At 51.9% G+C, this 20,330-nt stretch overlaps 7 protein-coding genes across 7 annotated transcripts; 3 read left to right on the top strand and 4 right to left on the bottom strand.

The window, feature by feature from the left end:
• Positions 1-114: 114 nt before the first annotated feature.
• On the top strand, positions 115-1,644 carry BDP55DRAFT_669568 (2OG-Fe(II) oxygenase superfamily protein). Its single transcript, XM_060575305.1, has 3 exons — positions 115-517; positions 581-647; positions 715-1,644. Exons 1-3 carry the CDS (start codon positions 228-230, stop codon positions 1,474-1,476), a joined length of 1,119 nt encoding a protein of 372 aa, XP_060427565.1. The 5' UTR covers positions 115-227; the 3' UTR covers positions 1,477-1,644.
• Positions 1,645-2,075: 431 nt separating this feature from the next.
• Positions 2,076-5,374, top strand: BDP55DRAFT_219381 (amidohydrolase). The gene is made up of 2 exons (XM_060566062.1): positions 2,076-3,504; positions 3,575-5,374. The coding sequence occupies exons 1-2, from the start codon at positions 2,272-2,274 to the stop codon at positions 5,267-5,269; spliced, it is 2,928 nt and encodes a 975-aa protein (XP_060427564.1). The 5' UTR covers positions 2,076-2,271; the 3' UTR covers positions 5,270-5,374.
• Positions 5,375-5,426: 52 nt separating this feature from the next.
• On the bottom strand, positions 5,427-7,910 carry BDP55DRAFT_669565 (family 20 glycosyl hydrolase). The gene has a single exon (XM_060575304.1). The coding sequence runs from the start codon at positions 7,636-7,638 to the stop codon at positions 5,479-5,481; it is 2,160 nt and encodes a 719-aa protein (XP_060427563.1). The 5' UTR covers positions 7,639-7,910; the 3' UTR covers positions 5,427-5,478.
• Positions 7,911-8,956: 1,046 nt separating this feature from the next.
• On the bottom strand, positions 8,957-10,958 carry BDP55DRAFT_555991 (ferric reductase like transmembrane component-domain-containing protein; the record flags this gene model as incomplete). The annotated part of the gene is made up of 4 exons (XM_060569542.1): positions 8,957-10,025; positions 10,107-10,358; positions 10,417-10,537; positions 10,601-10,958. The coding sequence occupies 4 exons, from the start codon at positions 10,956-10,958 to the stop codon at positions 8,957-8,959; spliced, it is 1,800 nt and encodes a 599-aa protein (XP_060427562.1).
• Positions 10,959-11,874: 916 nt separating this feature from the next.
• On the top strand, positions 11,875-12,468 carry BDP55DRAFT_730369 (Ctr copper transporter family-domain-containing protein; the record flags this gene model as incomplete). Its single annotated transcript, XM_060579683.1, has 2 exons — positions 11,875-12,296; positions 12,351-12,468. 2 exons carry the CDS (start codon positions 11,875-11,877, stop codon positions 12,466-12,468), a joined length of 540 nt encoding a protein of 179 aa, XP_060427561.1.
• Positions 12,469-12,610: 142 nt separating this feature from the next.
• Positions 12,611-16,519, bottom strand: BDP55DRAFT_556074 (uncharacterized protein; the record flags this gene model as incomplete). The annotated part of the gene is made up of 5 exons (XM_060569551.1): positions 12,611-13,275; positions 13,336-14,422; positions 14,894-15,472; positions 15,809-15,987; positions 16,237-16,519. The coding sequence occupies 5 exons, from the start codon at positions 16,517-16,519 to the stop codon at positions 12,611-12,613; spliced, it is 2,793 nt and encodes a 930-aa protein (XP_060427560.1).
• Positions 16,520-17,836: 1,317 nt separating this feature from the next.
• BDP55DRAFT_730367 (fasciclin domain-containing protein) lies at positions 17,837-19,196 on the bottom strand (the record flags this gene model as incomplete). Its single annotated transcript, XM_060579682.1, has 2 exons — positions 17,837-18,481; positions 18,540-19,196. The coding sequence occupies 2 exons, from the start codon at positions 19,194-19,196 to the stop codon at positions 17,837-17,839; spliced, it is 1,302 nt and encodes a 433-aa protein (XP_060427559.1).
• Between the last annotated feature and the right edge of the window lie 1,134 nt (positions 19,197-20,330).

Below are 20,330 nucleotides of genomic sequence, written 5' to 3'. Positions count from 1 at the left end.
CGGAGCTTCAGGTGTAGCTCAGGCAGAGCTGTCCAGGTCGTCAAGGTTCTAGGCCTGGGCGGTCTTGAATTGTATAAGTAGGAGAGCTCGCCGGCGGGATTGGACCAAGGTAGAAAATTTTGGCTTTGCGAAATCAAGTCTTTGCCTGCACACTTTGTACTCGATCTCTCAATACCGTCTTCACTACTCATACTCCTAGCTCTCTCATACCTACACACAGCTTCATAATGGGTGTCTCCACTGAAGTCCCGCAGACCGTCGAGTGGTCCGGGAAGAGGGTCCCCATCTACCCCATGGAGACTGTAGACTTTGGACGCGTCCTGTCCCAGGAGCCAGCTGAACTCGAGAACATGCTCCGCATCTGCCAGCAGCAGGGCTTCTTCTACCTGGACCTAAACGGCCTTGACGGCAGCAGATTCCTCGACGACCAGCAAAGAACCCTGGAGCTCATGCACCGCTACTTTGAGGCCCCTATCGAGGACAAGAACGAGTTTGGCCTCATCACCGCACATCTCGGGTAAGCATTCACCTCATTCAAGAGATCAAACCGTCTAGATAATGCTTACGGATCAATTCTTAGATACGAGCCCGTCGGCTCCCGAACCGGTGGCCTCCCCAATACCAGAGACGGATATGAAATGTTCAAGGTGAGCTCATATCCTACGTAACACACGAGTGCTGTCAATGAGCTCTCGCTGACCTACTTCGAATCAGGTTTCCCGTGATGAGATCCAAAGATCCGACCCCAAGTTCCCCAAGATCTTGCAGAACGACAAGGAGAAGGCAATCCTGAAGAACGCCATCTCTGGCTCCAACCTCGTTACCAAGACCGTCTTGTCCGGTCTCTCCTCCGCCATGGGCCTTGTTGGCGCTGCCCGGTACGAGAATGCCCACCGCAACGACCGCCCATCCACCTCCACATTGGCAATGATGCATTACGTCCCCGCCGACCCCATTAAGGATAATCAGATCGGCCACCAGAAGCACACCGATATCAGCTCCCTTACGCTCCTCTTCGCCGAGGAGTGGGGTCTCCAGATCCGTCCTCCCGGATCCAAGGAGTTCGGCTTCGTCGCCCCCAAGAAGGGCTGCGCCATCATCAACGTTGGCGACTCTCTCCGCTTCGCCAGTGGGCACACCATGATGTCGTGCATCCACCGCGTGGTCCCCTACAACCCCGAGCAGCACCGCTACTCCATTGCCTACTTCCTCCGTGCCGAGAACGACACCATGTTCAAGGACAGCGAGGGCAGATATGTCACTGCCGGCCAGTGGCACGATGAGAAGTTTTACCTGTTCAAGGCCACTCCCGATATCCAGGCTCTCGCTCCTCCTTCAATGCTTTACGGTGGCATGACTGCCGATGAGGAGTGGACCCCGTACGCGCAGCCGACTGCCAAGGCGCACGCGCCTGAGGTGTCTGAGGAGCTTAAGCAAGCTCCGGCTGTGAAGGAGACTTTGGTTGAGGCCCATTGAATGGTAGCCTTAGTGTAAATAAATGAGACCAAATAAGTGTATCTACCTTACGTTAACTTGGCATATCAAGGAGTGGGAGCCCCCCTTTTACAACCACCAATTGAACACGGCAACATGAATCTATGTGATGAGAATATGACTGATACTCAATCATTCGTCGTACTGTGATGGTGGTGCCTTGACGGTATTCCCTAGAGTCTGTGTCTGAACTTCTTTCATCTACGACGAAATGTCGGCATCCTTTTCCGAATTGGTTTGGCAAATGCTCTCGTATTCATCATGCGGTATTTCTTTTTCCTCTAATTTACCATCCGGGGGCACGGTGATCAGGGCGGGGTCTAAATCTAGATGGCGTCAGTGGCCAGAGTCAATCCAGCCAGCCCGCCGGACAAGTACCTTATGACTGACTGACGAAAACGGGCTAGGCACCAAGCATCGGTCAATTTTGATGATCGGAACATCATCTTCCAGAGACTGACCTCTATGGTTACGCTACGAATCCCGCTGGACCCCGTAGGCACCACGACATAATCAGCCGAGGATGCAGAGCTTCGGGAGGAAGTTTAGTTTTAGTTTGGGCTGCTCGGAACTAATTTAGGCGAGTTAAGCCCTGTCCGAATCCTTGTTGCGATCATCAAAGCTCCTCAGAAGCTGGGGACAGGGGCACCCTCACCCGAACGGCCTAGGAGTCCTTGTTGTTGTCCCTTGTTGCCAGTTGATTCTCTGTTGACAGACTTCAAACTCACCACGTGGCTCTGTTGCACTCCTCAGCCACTGACACTGACGATCGAAACAATGGCACCGTTCACGGCCGCGGAGAAGAAAGATGAGTTGCCGCCTTACAGTCCTCCGGCAGCGACAGCGGCTGAACGTCGCCGTGTCCCTCCCTCGTCAGTGCGGCGGCGGCATCATCCGGCTCTCCAACTTCTACCCCGCAGGTCGCGAACATTGCGCGTTCTTGGTTTAGCATGCCTCGTGTTCATCGTCTACGCGCAATGGAAACAGATTTACCCCGTGGGCGGCGTCTCCGGTCCGGACTTTACGATTCATGGGCTCTCAACTCGCCACTTGCGAGAGGACCTGAAGACTTGCGAAAAATTGCACAGTCGGCCGATTGATCCACCAGGCTTAGGTAGGACACGGAACGCTCGCTACGTGGATGGCAAGAACCCTACAATCATTAGGAACGCAACGATCTGGGTCGGCGAGCCAACTACAGAGTCTGCTGGCTACTCTTGGATTTCGGCCGATGTTTTCATCCAATATGGTCTCATCAAACAGGTCGCCAAGGATATTGCGATAGCCTCGCTGCCCGAGGATGTTCTCGTCTACGATGCGGGAGGGCGGCCGCTCACCAGCGGCATCATCGATATGCACAGCCATGCTGCAGTACACTCACTACCAACACTACACGGAAATGAGGACGTCAGCGAACTGTCGAAGGACATCACTCCATATGTCCGATCCATTGATGGCATTCAGCCGACGGATTACCAACTACAGGTGATCAAGTCCGGCGGAGTCACAACCTCGTTGATCCTGCCCGGGTCCAGCAACAACATTGGCGGCGAAGCCTTTGTGATGAAGCACGCCGTCGGTACTGCTAACGGACGGAATGAAACAAGCGTGATTGATATGTTGGCTGATCCGGATCGTACCTGGCGGCATATGAAGATGGCTTGCGGCGAGAATTCCAAGCAGGTTCATGGGAAAGCGGGCGAACGTGGTCCATACAGCCGCCTCGGTGAAAGTTGGGAATTTCGTCAGGCTTTTGAGCATGCTACCAAGTTGATTCGCGAGCAAGACGACTGGTGCAATACCGCGGCTCGAGGCTTCGACCATGTCCAAACTTATCTTCAGAACAACCTGGAATGGGAAGCATTGATTGCTGTGCTCAGGGGCCAAGTCCATGTTCATGCTCATTGCTATACCATCAACGACCTCGAAGCGTTTGTGGACCACACGAATGAGTTCAAGTTTCCCATTCGTGCATTTCATCATGCTCATCAGACGCATCTCGTGCCTGAGGTGAGTAGATCGCAAAGCCCACTGTGGCTTCTCTCAATACTGCGTCTGTTGCTCACTCGTCACTTCCCAGATCCTCAAACGGGCATGGGGAAACAACCCACCAGCATCCGCTCTCTTCGCGGATAACATGTGGTACAAAGCCGAAGCTGCTCTAGGCTCAGAATACGCGGGGAAACATCTCTACGACGCTGGACTCACCCCCATCTATGTTAGCGACAACCCGGTGCTCAATGCACAGCACGTTGTGTTTGAAGCTGCAAAAGCGTACAAGTATGGTCTGCCTTACCACGTGGCGCTCGCATCCGTCACTACTGCTCCGGCTGAGAGGCTGGGATTAGAGCATCGCCTTGGCAAAATCAAGGCCGGCTTCGATGCCGATATTGTTGTCTGGGATAGTGACCCGTTAAGCGTTGGAGCCACACCGATTCAGGTCTGGATTGACGGCACTGCTCAGTATGACGAGCCCGTCAGGCTTAACAAGACATATGAGGGACTTATGGTCCCCGATGAGAGTCTCGGTGAAGTCATTGAAAAGCCTGAGATCATGCGAGGAGACATTGTGTTCACAGGAATCTCCAAAGTATTGCACTCCATGACAGTGGAAAGCTTGGCTGCCGATGGAAAGACGTATAACGTAGCCATCTCAGACGGCAAGATTACCTGCGTTGGAAGCTGCGAAGCCGAACTCCAAGCAGCGTCTGGACCAGAGGGTTTTCTAATTCATCTCAAGAATGGGTACCTTACTCCAGCATTCACCGCTTTTGGCTCGACAATTGGTCTCAACGCCGTCGATTCGGAGCGGAACACTGACAATGGTGCGGATGGAGGAAAGTTCAGCCGCGGTGTCGACGGGCTCGCACTCGATACCGAGAAGCTGCAGGTTGCCCACCGCTATGGTGTCACCCGAGCCATCTCGGCCCCTAAATTCACCGCTCTCGGCACGCATCATGGCACAAGCACTGGATTTGTGACTGGGGCTGGGACTATCCTTGACCGTGGTGCCGTATTTTCTCGAGATGCTGCTGTACACTACACTCTCGATCTCTCCGCGAAGAGCGGTGCCGATGGAATCTTGTCCATGTCGGCAGCTGTCGGTGAGCTGCGACGGAAGCTTCTGAGGGCAGTCTCTTCTTTCGTTGCGAATGACAAAGTCCCCGTGGAAGAGCGATATTCGGAGTCTGCGTTTCTTCGTCAAGTTGTTAAAGGCCAGATGGCACTCGTTGTGACTGTGCATAGCGCAGACACCATTGCTGCCTTGTTGGATGTCAAAAGCACCGTGGAAGATGCCGTTTCAGAGCTCATCGAGAGCTCAAAGAAGCTTCATCTGGTCGTATACGGCGGCGCCGAAGCACATCTAGTTGCTAGCGCGTTGTCTGCTGCCAGGGTGGGAGTCGTCTTGGCTCCAATTCAATCCTTTGCCATCTCATGGGATCAGCGACGAGCGCTTACTGGCGCGCCTTTGACAAATGGCACAAGTATTGATGTCCTGCTTCAGGCCGGAGTTGATGTGGCTATCGGCCTGGAAGAGGACTGGATTGTGCGAGACCTTGGCTTGCTTGCGGGCGTTGCGTACAGAAACGGCGAAGGGCGACTGAACGAGAAGACTGCGTTGGATTTGGTAGGGCGCAATGTGTACAAGGTCCTTGGACTGGAAGACGGACTTCAGCATGAACACTTTGTGATACATGACGGTAGCCCCCTAGAGATTGGATCGAGGATAAGGTCGGTAAGTGATGGGAGATCTGGACTGTTAGTCTTCCGATAGGAAACTTCAAAATGATAGAGGATTAGGCATAGGAGACGGAATCGGCCGAGAACGCACGTGTTGGACCGCTCAGACGATGTCACTCGTCTCCCAGCGCGTCCCAAATTGACAGCCTCATGTCCCACAGGCCACAATCAGAATCTGCACGGTTAAGGCACATGAGTTTGAACATTAGTAACAGATGTCTTGTCAACAGATGCATGGTCTTTCTACGTCGCAAACTTGGCAGTACCTTCCAACACGACGCTCTGTAAACCAGGACCTTTTACATCCTCCAAGGGCGCAACAAAGGCCATTTGGCTCCAGCTGAAGATTGTATTACGACCCCCGTACACAAAAACCTCGAAGCGCCCTGCGAACTCCCCATTGATCCAAGCCATGCTCCCGTGAAGTACGTCTGTGGCGATGGTGATGTTTGCAGGTAGCTGCGATACCGTCGCTGCTTCGTGTGTCGAAGTAGACACGTTCGACCAAATTCGACCTGGGTGCCCAGGGTCGAGTTGCAGAGCATCTTGTTCGCCCACGGAACGAAGAGGATAAAGCCATCCGTCCGCAGAAAAAACGAGGCTGCCACTTGCATCTAACGAGAGAGCGGTGTCCGGACTGGAGAGGGTGAAAGGTCCAGTGACAGCCAGAGTAAGTGTATAGTTCATCCCCTTGCTTCCGTGGCCGAGGTGCACTGCCTCGGAGTCGTTGGAAGAGCGAGACCAAGAGACTAAGGGGCCTTTACATGTAGATTTGGACTTCTTCACTACGCGCTCAAGATTCTGACCCGGTGCGAGAGGCGTGAAGAAATCGATGCTGGGCGCAACTCCTTCCCCCACGAGCTCTGCGCCACGGCTGCCACTCCACGCGCGGGCTCCGACTAGCGCTATGCCTCGGCGCATGGCATAGTATGCCTCCAGCTGGGTCGAGGCATCCGGACCATTGTCGTTCCATGCTGCAAGAATGGCACCTTTGTTTGACGGCGAACTATCTGGCAGCTGCATGGTCTTGTTGAAAGGGTTAAAATCCGCCGGGGTCCACTGCCACTCTGGTTCGTTGGCAAAGGTGAGGACTCGAGTCTCGTTGAAGAACTGAGGATAGCGAGCAGGCAGGATGGGCATATGGTCGTTCTTGAGAGACATGTATGCCCACCAGTCCTCGGAGTTGATCACGTCGTAGTCGTTGTCTGCCAGTAAAACCGGGTCCGATTCGCCGTACTGCCAGTGTTGAATGACTACGTCTTTGGAGATGGTTCTGTTTTCGGATGGCTCATTCGTTCCCCAGATTCGAATTCGCTTGCCGGTAGTGGAATTGATGAAGGAAGACATCTCATTCACGAACCCAATGTAGTCGTCGGCCAGCGTCGCATCATACTCGTCTGCGCCAACGTGAACTTCCTTTGTCTCAAACCAGGGCAGGAACTCTGACCAAATACGCTTAACGGTCGGAATAGTGTCCGGATGAGATAAATTGAGCAAATCGCGCTTCGGCAATGAGAGCTCGGGCTTCCACTTCGTGAGGTAGAGGCAATGGCCGGGGGCTTCAATCTCAGGGATAACAGTGACACCTCTCGCCGCACAATGGCTCTGAAGATCGGCAAAGTCCTCTCGGGATAACGTCTCATTTTCCCGACCGTGAAGGATCGGTAGCAGACTCTGCTCTTCCGGCCTTAGCGAAAAGTGCGAGTAGACGTCCTGCCACGACGCGTTTTGCCCGCGGTTGAGCGGGTAGTTGTCACTGAGGTGATAGTGGAACTCGCTCATCTTGAAGAACGAAGCGAAGCTACAAAGCTCCTTTAGGAAGGCGGGTGCATACCATTTGCGTCCGGCGTCGAGCATGAAGCCTCGCGTGGCATATGCCGGCGCGTCCACCGATTGCCCCGCGGGCACAGTCCCGTTCCCTGCGAGCAGGAGCTGAAGCAGCGTCCTGGTCCCCCACCACATTCCGCGCGCGCCTGTGCCGCCGATAAAGGCGCCATTCGGAGAGACGACGAGCTCATAGCCCTCCGACGTAGGGTTGCCATTCTCGTAGGTGACCGACGAGGTGTTGCCGGTGAAAAGGCCGAGAAGGATGCCGCTGGCGTTGACGGGGTTGGGGAGATGATCGACGCGCTGTAATGTCCAGTTGACGCCGGTAAGCTCGCTAATGTCGTGTTGGAAGAGTTTCGCAAAATCCTGGCCGCTTGGTGGAATGAGAGTTAAGCCATCTGTATCGGCTTTGGAGGCTAGACTGCTCTCGATGTAGATGGTCTTTGGGCTTTTGTTCGCTTGCCATACAGCGCCTTGGGAGGGTTCCGAAGTTCGGAGTGTGGGTGGGAGAAGTTGGAGACCCCCTGCCAACACCGGAGTGCAGAGGCATGCTGTGATGAGTTGTAAGAGAGCCATAACTTGAGCTTGTTTCGCCTAAGCTTGGTATGGCCTATCTCCTAACCTGGTGGCTTCGAACACTGCTCGATTACATTGCCTTCAGAATGGCTGCCCATTTATGCAGAAAGACTACATGCCACTGTCCATATCTCGGCTTCCGTGTTATCACCCCTCACTTCATCTAACTTTCAAAGATAGATCAGCAGCGCTGCCCCGCAAATTGAAGGTCTGATGTAACAACGCCTGCTGTGCTTTGGTAACGTAACCATGATCTCAACCGGGGGTTGGTTGTTGTCCGTCCCTTGCTTCGCTCCCGCATCGAGCAACAAGCCGCGGATTACCTCTTGGTCTCTGAGCTCTGCCAAGTCGACAGCAGACTGTTCGCTCAGTGTCAATGCATCCATGTCGATTCCTCTGGCAACAAGGACAAGGACACGGACCACTTCAATACGCCCCTTCTGGGCAGCACTGTGAAGGAGCGTCATCCCCTCCGAAATCGTTGTGGTTCTGATCCGCGCCAGCATCGAGTAGTTGCCAAACAGTCTGCAGCTTCCCTCCCTCAACGGCTGAGAGTAAGGTACTGTAGCCGGCGACGGTCGTGGCCTTAATATCGCACTCTTTCTTGATTAGATACTCAACAATTTCCGCATGGCCTTCCTCAGCTGCACTGTTCAGGAGCCTAGTTTCTTTTCTAGTGCTAGTCGCGAGGTCAACACCCCGATCAGCTAGTAAATGGACCAGTCTTAGCCAGCCTCAAAAGATTAGTATGTACAGTGTTGTCGATCCGTTCTCTATCCTACAGTCAATGTTCAAGCCCTGATCCAGGAGCAGCTAACCGACCAACCCGTTGCCCTCTTCAACCGTAAATACTATGTCAGATTAGAAACTCGACCGTAAGGGCAGATTCAATCACGGCATAACTATCCTCAACATGGGGTTGAAAATTGACAGAAACAGTCTCAGGTGAATACGATTTCGGGATGAAGAAAAGGAGCAGTAGAGATAACATTGTAGAATTTGGCTATCCCATTGACTGCTGGATAGCGTCACTACACCCGTCGCTAGTTCCGTCACTACTTCCATCAGTATATTCGGTACCATATCCGTCTCCAGTCTTTCTCTACTCTTGCTCTATTTCGAGATTTTTTGTAGGCAAATATAAGGTAAATAAGATCGGATTACTTCAAGTATGTAGCCTGTACTGACGCCATCTCGCAGTTGATGGGATAGTTGTGCAGTACTGGAAACTAAAGGTTGTCTTGGTGGCCTGAAAGTTTAATATCTTGACAGCCGCGTTAGCAACCGAGAATTTGGGCCAAAGGCAGCTGAGTGTAACTTACGAAAAGTTTTCCTTGTAGAACCAGACCTCGCTAGCACCACTTCTACCTTGCAGAATGCGTTTCTGGCCCTCAGCCGCAATTTCACCCAAGTCCAAGACTAATGATGCTGGGCCACAGGTCACCAAGCCAACGCTTCCCGGCTGGTCAACAGCTCGCCTAGAAATCGCGGATATATCTGGCCGTCCAGTGTATGTCTGTAGATTGACAAAACCCGAATGGGACTGCCATCCAGTCTCAGCAGACTTCCCGGACCTTTCCATCACCTCCTTGTCTCTGCCATATGCCGGAGACTCTGGGTTGGATGAAGTCGAGCTGGTCTTTACCGAGCTTCCAGTTTCATGGAATGAGATGGAAATGCCCGGGGCCTTTGTGTCCTCGGTATGGGCATGTCGAGCCATGATATCGTCCAAAGCTCTGCAGTACCATTCCCGGAACTCGAGATCGCGGGTTGCAATGATAACTTCCATCTCTGGGTTCGTGATTCCTTGGTGTTGGCGTTGCAGGAAGTGTTCGATCATTGGTAAAGAGAATCCTGCTCCAGCACCCCCAGCAACAACGAGCGTCCGATTGAAGCCAGTAAACCATCGATCCGTAACGCCGCCGTATGGTCCGTCCAGCAGAACCTGAACAGATGCCTCAGGAGATTTCTGAGCAATCGCAGCAAGCCTAGCCGTAACTCCCCCTCTGGGCTGGATGTAGAAGACCATTTCGTTTCGCTGGCCATGTCGCGGGATTGAACAGATTGTAAACGGATGAGCTGTCAGTGCGTGCATGCCACCGGTTAAGAATCTCAGATAGACGTGCTGGCCCGGTTTCCATCGCGTGTTGGTCTCTATAACTACCTTGAGACAATGAGGTGTGACTACTGATATTCTGGCGTGGTTGAAACCGTGTTCCATAAAGGTTTTGAACTGCGAGTAGAAGAAGCAAAGGGCGTACAGTACAGCTGTGTTGATGAAGTAGTCCCATGAGGTGAGACGAAAATCGCAGTGGATGAAGAAGAAAATGAAGAATACAGCGGCGGCAAAGAGGTGGGTCGCTTTAAATAGCTCGTAATATCGGTCTCTGTCGGAGCAAGTTGATTGTCAGTATAGTTTCCGTATCTCGATCCAAAGGCCTATAAGCCAATACTAAACATCAACATACCGGATCCAGCGGATAGACATGAAGGTTAACCATGCTTGAGCTAGGATTGCAATAACACCTGTAACCCACATGCCTCCGTCGTTCCACTGCTTGACTATGTCCCCTTTCCAGATGCGGAATACGATGAAGGGAAATGTATGGACAAGTGCTAGTACAAACATAGCCCACGCTACCCAGTTATGCCAGATATTGAGTTTCTCGTGAGATATACCGGTCAGGGCAGAAATCGGATTTGCTTTTGCACCTAAAATGCTGCACTTATGGTTAGACAAAGTCGAGTGAGATGTTGAGGGGCCTTGCAGTTGCTCACAAGAGAAATGGCATACAGGCCAAAGCCATGTAACCAGCACGGGTGGCAATAGGAGGCGAGTTTCCAAAGCTGAGCTCTTTCGTGTTAGGCCAGTAATAAGGCTGGGGGCCAAGCGTCATTGCTAAGAGATGATGTCAGTCGTCAATACAGGTATCATGAACCTCGGAGGAGACAATAGGAATACCCAAGAAAAACACAGCACCTACGGCGCCAAGTAGGTATGTGCCTAATGACTGCGTATTCCAGAAACCAAGCCTCCAGCTCTTGTAGGACAGGAAGCGCCCTGAAGATAGGATCCGTAGCCATAAAGTGTTTCTCCTCCACGATGTCGGGGCGTATGTTGAGGCAAAGCTGACGATGGCTGAAAGCAGGATTGCCGTTACAAAGAAAGCAACTGTCGGTAGGCCGTATCGGTGATCAGCTTCGTACCAAAATACCCAGTAGCTAGTCTTGAAAGCGCATTGCTCTGGTGTCATTGAGCAAGTTCCGGCATCGCGGCTTGAATGCAGCATGACCGGCTGGCTAAGCCATGGTAAGGACATAATGACGCCAAGCTTCGATTAATCAACTAGAATTCCGGGGATGAACTTCTGTCCAAAAATGATGGGGATTACAGTAGATATGTCATGAACATCGTGCTTGGCGACACGCTGATAATCGCCTTGTCAGCGGATAAAACAACACTGAAGTAGACTTTGCGGTTTTGGCAAACACGCCAATAGAATATTATTCATTGCTCATCGCGGAAACTGCTGCCGTAATATTGAGAACTATGGAACTATCAGGGTATAAAACCGGTTGCCACGTACAATTGAGCGCGTTATTTCGATTCGTGAAGTCGGGAATCCTGCGCTGCGACTGCCAGGGTTTTGAGCACATTTGAGCTCGTTAACTCTCCCCATCCGGCACATAAGCACCACCCATGCCTCGGTGCGCTTCCAGCGTCACACTAGACAACCAACAGATACGACGGCAACTCGAGCTAGCGTTTGCAATTGGCCAAGCTTTGTGTTTTGGCAGACTCCCACGTGGAGAATGGAGTCAACTTGCGCGTTTCGGGACCCTCTTTTCCCACATTGTTTCTGACGACACGGACGTCAGATGCCGTGACACCCGGGACGGAGGGAGAAACTTGCTCATAGTAATGCTCGTGCCGATTTTCCACTTGACGGTATCATACAACTTGTGGAGGTGAGAGGAACTGTTTTCTCTGATAAATCATATTATGCCGCCATCAATGTGAGCCGCAAGATATTGTAAATTTGTCTACCAAGATTAAGCATTGTAAGGCAGAAGCAACAAATAAGTCGACTGCGCCTACTTATATCGACACAATCCGAATTTCAAAGCTGTCCTCTATCAAAGGACATAGACTCTCTCCGAATCACTCGACAGCATCTATTGATCATCGCTTTAAACCCGACCAGGATGGATATGAACATGGCAACCAGCACAGCCATGGCGATGGCCACATCGACTAGTGCTGCCTCCGGCGACATGTCGAGCATGTCAATGTCAATGTCTGAAATGGCCATGACATTTTTCGAAGCCTTCCAAACACCTCTATACTCAGACGCATGGACACCGACAAGTCCTGGTCAATACGCCGGCACCTGCATCTTCCTCATCGTGTTAGGCTCCATTTTGCGCCTGCTACTCGCTCTGAAGCCAGTGCTCGAAGACCGCTTCTGGAGAAATTACCCCGCATACGAACCAGACAAGCAGGCCTTGACAAGTCACCATGCGGAGAGTGTTGAGCCAGGTCAGGCTGGCTCGGTGGTCCGCAAAGATATTGTTGGACGATGGAAAGGGTGGCGGGCTGGTGCCGCCGCGGCGAGGGCAACATATGAAGTCATTGTGGGAGGCATTGGATATCTCTTGTAAGCCACTCCCTATATCTTAACTACCGAAAACCTTACTGACGGGCTTTGTAGGATGCTTGCAGTTATGACGATGAATGTTGGCTACTTCCTCTCCGTGCTTAGTGGTGTTTGGCTGGGCACATTTCTGCTTGGCGGCTTAGCAGGTGGCAGCCCAACTATTCACTGCTAGAACAGGGATATGATATCAATGACAGCGATGAAATTCTGCTATATCGAAGTCTTGTCTTTCGCAAATAACTTCTTTGATTAATCATGGTGAACTTGAGTCAGAGTTCCAATACCTCTTCTTCCCGTCTGGATAGTCACACCCATCACCCTTCTTCGTGAATTGTTATCTGCCTTGAACCCGTATCATCATCCGGACTAGTCGTACCTTCATCACGATGAACGCAAGCTTCCTGTTCCCGATTCCTTCCGCCATCATGTGGTGGAAGCCAATTTGCTCCAGTATACACAGTGTCTTCCACACTCTCTGCCGACTCGACGCCCACACGCCTCCCATGTGTCCCGGTCAGATCGCCGTAAAAGTACCTCCGTCCCAGTTCCCCAACTTTCCTGTTTCTGTCAAACGATGAAAGTTGAGAAAGACCTTCAAAGTCATCTAGCATACGGCTTTCGTTGACGTAATACATCGCTCCGGCAATGCTCCGCGGGTCGACTGGCATTCCAGGCCACTTGATGAATAAACTTGCCCCCACAGCCACTATCATCAGCACTAAGATTGTGATACTGATGATAGAGCAGGCGTTGTGCGAGCTAAGTGTTTGAGTCAGGTTGTATGGCACATTAGCCAACAGCATCGGGAGGAACTCGGCCATTATGGACATGAAAGCTGCCAGCATTAGCACGATATCGCCGTCAAGGATCGCGGCGTAAACGCCGTAGAATCCGTTTGTGGGGCGTGTTATAAGGATAGATGATTCTGGTCGTTGAGAATGTCGGCCCATGTGATAATATGGACTGACAATGGCGATACCTAGGATTCGAGTTAGCATCGGTCCCCGTTCACGCTGGTAGCGAAATCGGGGCTGCTTACTGATGAAAATCGACTCCCAGCAGAAGATGATGATAACACCCAACGCAGCAAGGAAGAAACGGAGTCCAAATGTCTGACTGTCCATGAAGTCTTTGAAAGAAGTACGGAAACCCAGCGTAATGTGGTAGTGAAGTATGATGATGAACAAGGCAAGAAGGAAAGACATGAACAAAATACGCCACCAGTACGTAAGCGCGATGAAGGGGTTTGTTTTCTGAGGATTGGTCACAGTGTTGTACGGACTTTTGATCATGTCCACCTCGTCATCAGTCGATAGTGCTCCTGACCCTGCCGATTGTAGGTTGTCGGCTGATTCGTCATAGTAGATGAAGCCGTACTCGTCTTGATCGTGCCTATTTCGAAAGAACCCCAGCATGTAATTCTTGTCTGCCATGGCCCCTTCGGTGGTTTTGAAGTTGAGGTGATGTGGCCGAATTTCTGCGTTCAGAGAGAGGGACGAAATTCCCCCGATGCTCCAAGGATTCGCGTGGAGTCCGGTCTTCCAGCTTCGGAGGAGATAAAGCAGAAGCAGCAGAAGAGCGACGATGAAAATGAGCAACGCGATCAATATGTAGGCTGATTTTGGTGAGACACCTAGTTGAATACCGCAGCCGTCGATGGCGTTGATTTTGCATTTCCCGTGCAACTTCATTCCGATTGCCTCAGTTGCCAAGGGCGCCAGGAGGGACGATGACCATACCATCAGTGTCGTGATGAAAGGGACCGGGTGGCCTTGCTTGAGGACTTTGAATGGGGCCAAGAACCCATTCCAGCCTTCGAATTGGATCGTCATGCTATTCCTACCGAGTGCGCCTCCTTCTTGGGATAATGCATGGAAGGGTTGGTACAGCTTCGCGTTGAGATCGATGATTCGTAGAGGAATTGCAACCATGACGGCCAAAATCACAGGAAGAAACTTGCCGAGGAAGTAATCACCATCGGTGAAGGCAAACTTTTCTATTTCGGTTATGACGGTGTCAGGTTTGCTCGTCGACGATGGCTGCGAAACAGAGGTGAATAAAGCCGTGGATGGACCAATCGTGGAAACCCGTGTGCTAGGCTTTGGAGTAGATGTGATCGTACTGAGCTTGCCCGATATCGAAGTGACGAATGTGGTAGGGCCTGGGGTTGATATGATTGTGCTCAGGGAGCCTCCAATGGTTGTGATGACTGTGAACAACAGAGGCCTGCTTCCAGTCGGCGTTGTGACCAACTCCACTGTGGTTGGCGTTCCTCCATTTACCGAGGAAAACTCTCGAGGCTCCGGCGTTCTAATTATGGTAGTCTCTTTACCGTCAACAGTGGTCCTGATCGTCTCTGGAGCGTCGGTGGTCGTGAAAACGCCAGTACTGCCGCTGACCCGGGAGACAAGTGTCAAGGACACTGGCTTGAAACCTGCGGCGCTTGCTTGAACCAGTATCACCGTCGGCTTCCCAGCAATAGTAGTCTGGACAGCAACCAGGTTGACGTCTAGGGATGGAGTAACTGTGACTACCATCTGGGTCTCTTCGCCCCCTATTCTCGTCACGATCGTCTCTGCAGGTGGCGTATAGATGACAGTGGAAAGGCCCCCGACATTGGTCACGAAAATCTGAGGTTTCCTTGTTTCCACAACAGTCACCACCTTCCCGTCGAACACACTGGTGATGATTTGTGTAACTGGGGAAGGCTGTTCACTCTGCTGACCTCTAGAACCTCCGGGGATGGTAATGACTCTGGTGATCTCGGTTGTCCCTACGGATACGTACACCACCCCCGCAGCAGTCGAGGTAGCGACACTCGCAATAGTCGTCGGTACGGCGGAAACAATGATAGAGGTATAGGTGCTGACCGTTGCTGGCAATATAAACTGGCCTGTTGAAGTTATGGTGGCCTCACCAACCTCATTGGTGATTTCGACGACAGTTGAGGCGGGTGTAGCCGAGGTTGAAGTCGTCACGCGGCCAACGGTCTTAGTGGTCGTCTGGTAATAGGTTGTTTCTTCATCGCTGATAACATCTGTTTGGGTGGTTTGCTCGGGTATCGTCGCGGTGACAACAACGTTGCTACTCGCCACGGTCCTCGTCACTGTTCTTTGTGTTCCAGTCGTAATCACTCGTGTATACGTGGTATCGCTAGTACTTCCGGGAATGGTTGTCTCAAAAACTGTTGAAAAGGTCGAAAAGGCACTGGTCATGATAAATGTCGTGTAATGGAATGTGGACCCAGGTCTCGTGAATGTGGAAGTGAACTCAGACTTGATGATAGAGAGAACCTTGTCACTAGCAATCGGCTCAGGCGATGATGAAGTGGAAAATGATGTGAGACTGGTGTTAGGGCCTTTGCGCTGGTTGGAGATATTGGAAGAGGAGACAGGACTGGCTTCCTTGCGGCTAGCTGTTGACTCCAAAGTTTCTTTTGTTTTGCCTGAACTTTCCAGTCTCATGTTTGTTGACGGCTTAGAGTGAGAAGAGTCGGGTCCTTTGCTCTGAACGCCACTGGATCCAGTTCCCGATAAAGACGTCGATGGTGTAGCCACTGAAATCGCGTGGTCTATAGCAGTAGTAGTAGGAAGACCTTCAGACAGCACCGATGGAGATGGTCTTAACACCGATTGACTCTGGGTCTCACTTGCTGATGCCGAAGGGTTGGTTGTGACTTGTGCCTTCTCTTCTTGGACATCAGAAGATTGTTTCCGCTCCGTTGATGCTCCGGAAATTGTGCCGGGAGCCGCACCTGATGATGGTATAGTAACAGGAGCCGTCGAAATCAACTCCGAAGCATGAGTCCGTTGAGGTTCAGAAGTCACCGGGAGATCGGCACCGCCATCAGGTGACGGAGCAGAACCTGAAGATGACAGATCCCGCGTTGGACTACTTGTAGCAGAGGTGCTCCCAATGATAGAGGGATCCTGTCGTGAACCCAAGTAATTGCGAGGCTCTATTACTGCTGTGCTGTCTGAATTCGGCATCGTGTTGCGCGCATAGATCACCAATCCCACAAGGATGGAGAGAATGAGAATCATGCATACGATGAATGGCCATTGCAATGGTTTGGGTCGATAATCTGGTCGCGTCGGTATTGGAGGTGGATGTTTCTCTTTGTCCAGCTCATTGTGGTCCTCGTCTACGTCCTCGGTAGGCTGCAGGTTATACTGCGCTTGGGACTTAAAGATCGACTGTCTCGCTGGTGTGGGCTGATGCATCTTTGCTGCTAGCCGATATCACGGCATATTTGATCGGTGAACGCCGCGGATTCAATGGTTCATGTTATGTCGTTTCGAGCGGATTTAATATTTAGAGCGAAAGCAAACGTCAAGTATTTTCCTCATGCAACTTTCAAATAATTCGGAGGGGGGCCTGAGGAGGGAGGCACATTTAGCCCAGCCACGAATTCGCCCTTGGGCTACCTGAAGAAAGTCCTTGGTGCCTGGGTCGCACACGCCAAAGACAAGCCACTATTTTGCTGTGGTGGCTTTGAGACACTGGAAACCGAAGTTTCTCAGCTCAGCGAGTGGTTCGTTGTCTTTTCTTTGCACTACTGCACCAGCCTCATCAAGAGCCAGGGAGGCCGCTTGACCGCTTGCAGTCTGCATCAACCGCATTTCATGGCTTGAGTCTCGGACCAATGACCATGTGTGCTTCTTCAAGAAGGCGCCGGCTTCTCTGAGCTGAAGTCTGGTGCTAGTCGAATTGCGGACTGGTAAGTAGGTAGATGTGGGCTGGTCTACGGCATTCTTGGTTGAGAAGGCTGATTAGTTCTAAAGTCAGGGAGCACTAGGAACCTAAAACATGCCTTTTACTTGGCTACGATGTCTTTCTGTTATCTCTGAATGCTGAGAATGCCTTGGAGTTGATTGTGGCAACATTCGGTATAGCACTTGACGAGTCAAGCAGTCATCGAGTAACGACCGTCATCTTACTACCAGAGCCGGCAGCCGTTGGAAGCAATCTATCGACAGATGAGTTCAGACCACGTTTGGCGCGGCATTGACTCGGGGTCCGGCAGTGAAGGCACCTCAGACACGCCAAAGCAGAGAGGGTGGCTGGAGACGCTAGGCTGTGTTGCGCCGGCTGCAGGCAGGTACGGCTGAATGCCACTGAAGTCGGGGTATTCCTGAAATGAGTTAGAAGTCCTGGCCTAGCTTACATGTAGCCTTGCTGGTATTCAAGAAGGTGATTTTGGTGGTCCAGCGAAATACTTCCATTGCATGACTGGTAGCAGGTATTAAACGAAGCATGGTCATACGTGTATCCAAACCAGAAGCTCTGCCGGACGGACGATTTACCATGGGCAAGATTATAGCTCAGTGCGCAGTTGGTTGCGACGGGGAAACTATCAGGTCTCGAGACCCTCATGTCTCAGGATGCATATAGAAAATAGGAGAACAGCCTAAACCTTGAAGAGGCATATGTCGTGTGAAAGACTAAAGCACATGTATTCCAAGTATCCTACGGTAGCTATTGTGGTTCAAACTACCTGAAGAACGGCGACTATATTGGCCTGATTTATATCCCATAGCTTACAACTCCTCACCAAGCCAGTTCGCATCGTTCTCCTTCTCGTCGACGTACTCGGAAAGTCTCTCCTTCAAATCCTCGACCTCAATCTCCCCATCGACGTAGTCGACCTTGTGCTTGTGGGGAGGGATCGGGACGCGACCAGGGACGTGAATGACACCATTCTTGGCGATTCCATCAGCGACAACAATGGGGATGTAGCCGTTGAGCTTGACCTTGGTCCAGCCACCCCAGGTAGCAACATCGACGGCGATGTTCTTGCCCAACAAGGTAGGAAGATCAACGTGGTAGTGCTCCATGGTGCTGGCATCCTTCTTCTCATCAGGGCGGTACAACGCATCGCTGTACAGGGTCGCGTTTCCAACGATCTGGTACTTGAGCAGGGCTCTGAGGTACTTGAGTCCGAGATCAGTGTTGAACAGGAAAGCATTGGCCCTGGGTCCGAGGCGAGCGAAGGCATTGTTGGAGGGGGCGAAGACGGTAGTTCCAGTGGACTTGACCCCGTGAATGTACTTGACGAAGTCGGTCTTCTCGTATGCGAGCAAGAGCGTGGAGAACTGGCTGGGGAGAAGAGTAAGTTCGCGGCCGACCATGGGTGGCGGGATGATCAGGCTGTTGACGGCATGAATGATTCCATTCTTGGCACGCTGTGATGATGCGTCAGTTTTGCAGAGCCGATGGAGCAGACCGACCGCTTTTGCTTACAATGTTGACGGCAACAACCTTGGCGTAAAAGTTGATGCGCACGCCCCCGAGACCGACACTGGTGCGAAGACGCTGGGGCTTGTCGCCGAGGAACTTCTCATTGAGCAATGTGGGGAGAGTGTGCGTGCGGAGGACCCTCTTCGCATCGTAATCGCCAATACCCACATGGTACTTGAGAATGGCCTCAATGACCTCCTTGCTCGGCTTCTTGTGCTTGGGCAGGTGCTCAAAGGCGCGGTTTGTTGGCACGAAAAGCGTGTGGTTCGCCTCGGTGCTCTTCAAGACGTTGACAATATCCTCGTATTCGTTGACGAGCTTAGCAAACTCTGTGGTGTGCTCGCTCTTTGAAATGAGCTCGTAGATGGTCTTATCGGAAACCTTGGGCTCATTGAAAATCTCCTCCTCGAAGAGGTGATCGAATTTGTTCTCGACAGTCTCCTCGAAGGAGTGCAATGCACCCTCAATGTGTGCGGACAAGGAATCAATGCCATCCTCGACAGTGTTCACGATAGAATCCTTGGAAGGCACACGGTCCCACCAGGAACCTCGGTTGGCGTGGTCATCGTTCTTAGTGGCCGCTTGCTCGAAAATCTTGGGGTCGGGAAGGATAAATGCGTTGGCAACAGCCACGCATGACAAGGCTGCAACAGCTTTCATTTTGAATTGATTTTCCAGATAAGAATGCTACCTTGGTTCTGGAAAAAGGTTGATAAGGGAAAAGGGAATATCGAGAATCGAGTCAATTTGGGGAAATGCAGATAAGGACCTTTTTGTTCGACAATTCGGCACCTGGAGGCAAACACCACGCACTCCGCATACGCGGAATGGCTGTAGGCAGAGACACTAGGGACGACGCCAACAGCTAGAGGTCCAATGGTAAGCTGACGTCAACGGGATCGGACAGCAGCAGCGAAGTGAAACTCTCCCCCGCCCATCCCACCCAATGGAACTCGAATCCCCGGGCGAGCCGGAAGAACGAACAGACGATGGGCGAGGGCGAGGTGGGAACCCGTTCCATGCGAGAACAAATGGCACCTCAAGCTCTTGCTGCGGTCTCGAGCAGTGTCGGTTCTCTTCGAGAACTTCACCTCATCATCGACTTGTTGCATGATGAATGAGGTGATTTGGATGTGGGAGCTCGCAAGCTATGCAGAGTTATGCAAAGCTAGATCGAGCTAAGCTGTGTGTGTGCGAGCTTGAGCTATGGACAAAGCTGCCAGAAAGCCACACAAACACAGCCCTCAGCTACTTCCAATGCGTCATTCATCCCACGTATGAAACTGCTTTCGTCCACACGGCCATCGGGCTCTCGGGGTTTACGGGTCTCCTTCCATCGGCCTGATTTCTCTCCGCCTCCGATCATGCACGGCCCCACTCCGCTGCTCCGCTATCTCCAGGCCAATGCTTCCCGGATCACTTCCGGCGGGGGATCTAGGCAAGTCTTCCTGCCGGCTCGTGCTGGATTCCGATGGGATTCTAACTGACCTGGTACTGCTATGCCAATTTTCCCAGCTTCTGTTGCCTTAAGTTAACCCACAATTTGGGTGCCGACACGCAGGTGTCAAGGAATGCCCGCACCGTTGACTTCTTGGCTGCATTTCCCCACAAACAAGAAACGGCAGTCCATGTTTGATAATACGACGAGAGCTGAGAAGCTCTGGTGCCAGGGTCATACCAAAAAGGAAAAAACGTAACGCTCATTCTCACATGGAACGTTCGTCGGGACTACAGACGAGCAAACGGCTGTGTGGGATGACCAAGCTTATCTGATGTTTGTTTGACTTTCGCAAT

The sequence above is a fragment of the Colletotrichum godetiae genome (assembly GCF_030913485.1).
Source record: "Colletotrichum godetiae strain CBS 193.32 chromosome Unknown BDP55scaffold_30, whole genome shotgun sequence".
In the NCBI taxonomy this organism is placed as follows: Eukaryota; Fungi; Ascomycota; class Sordariomycetes; order Glomerellales; family Glomerellaceae; genus Colletotrichum; species Colletotrichum godetiae.
This window is presented reverse-complemented; position numbering and strand designations above follow the sequence as displayed.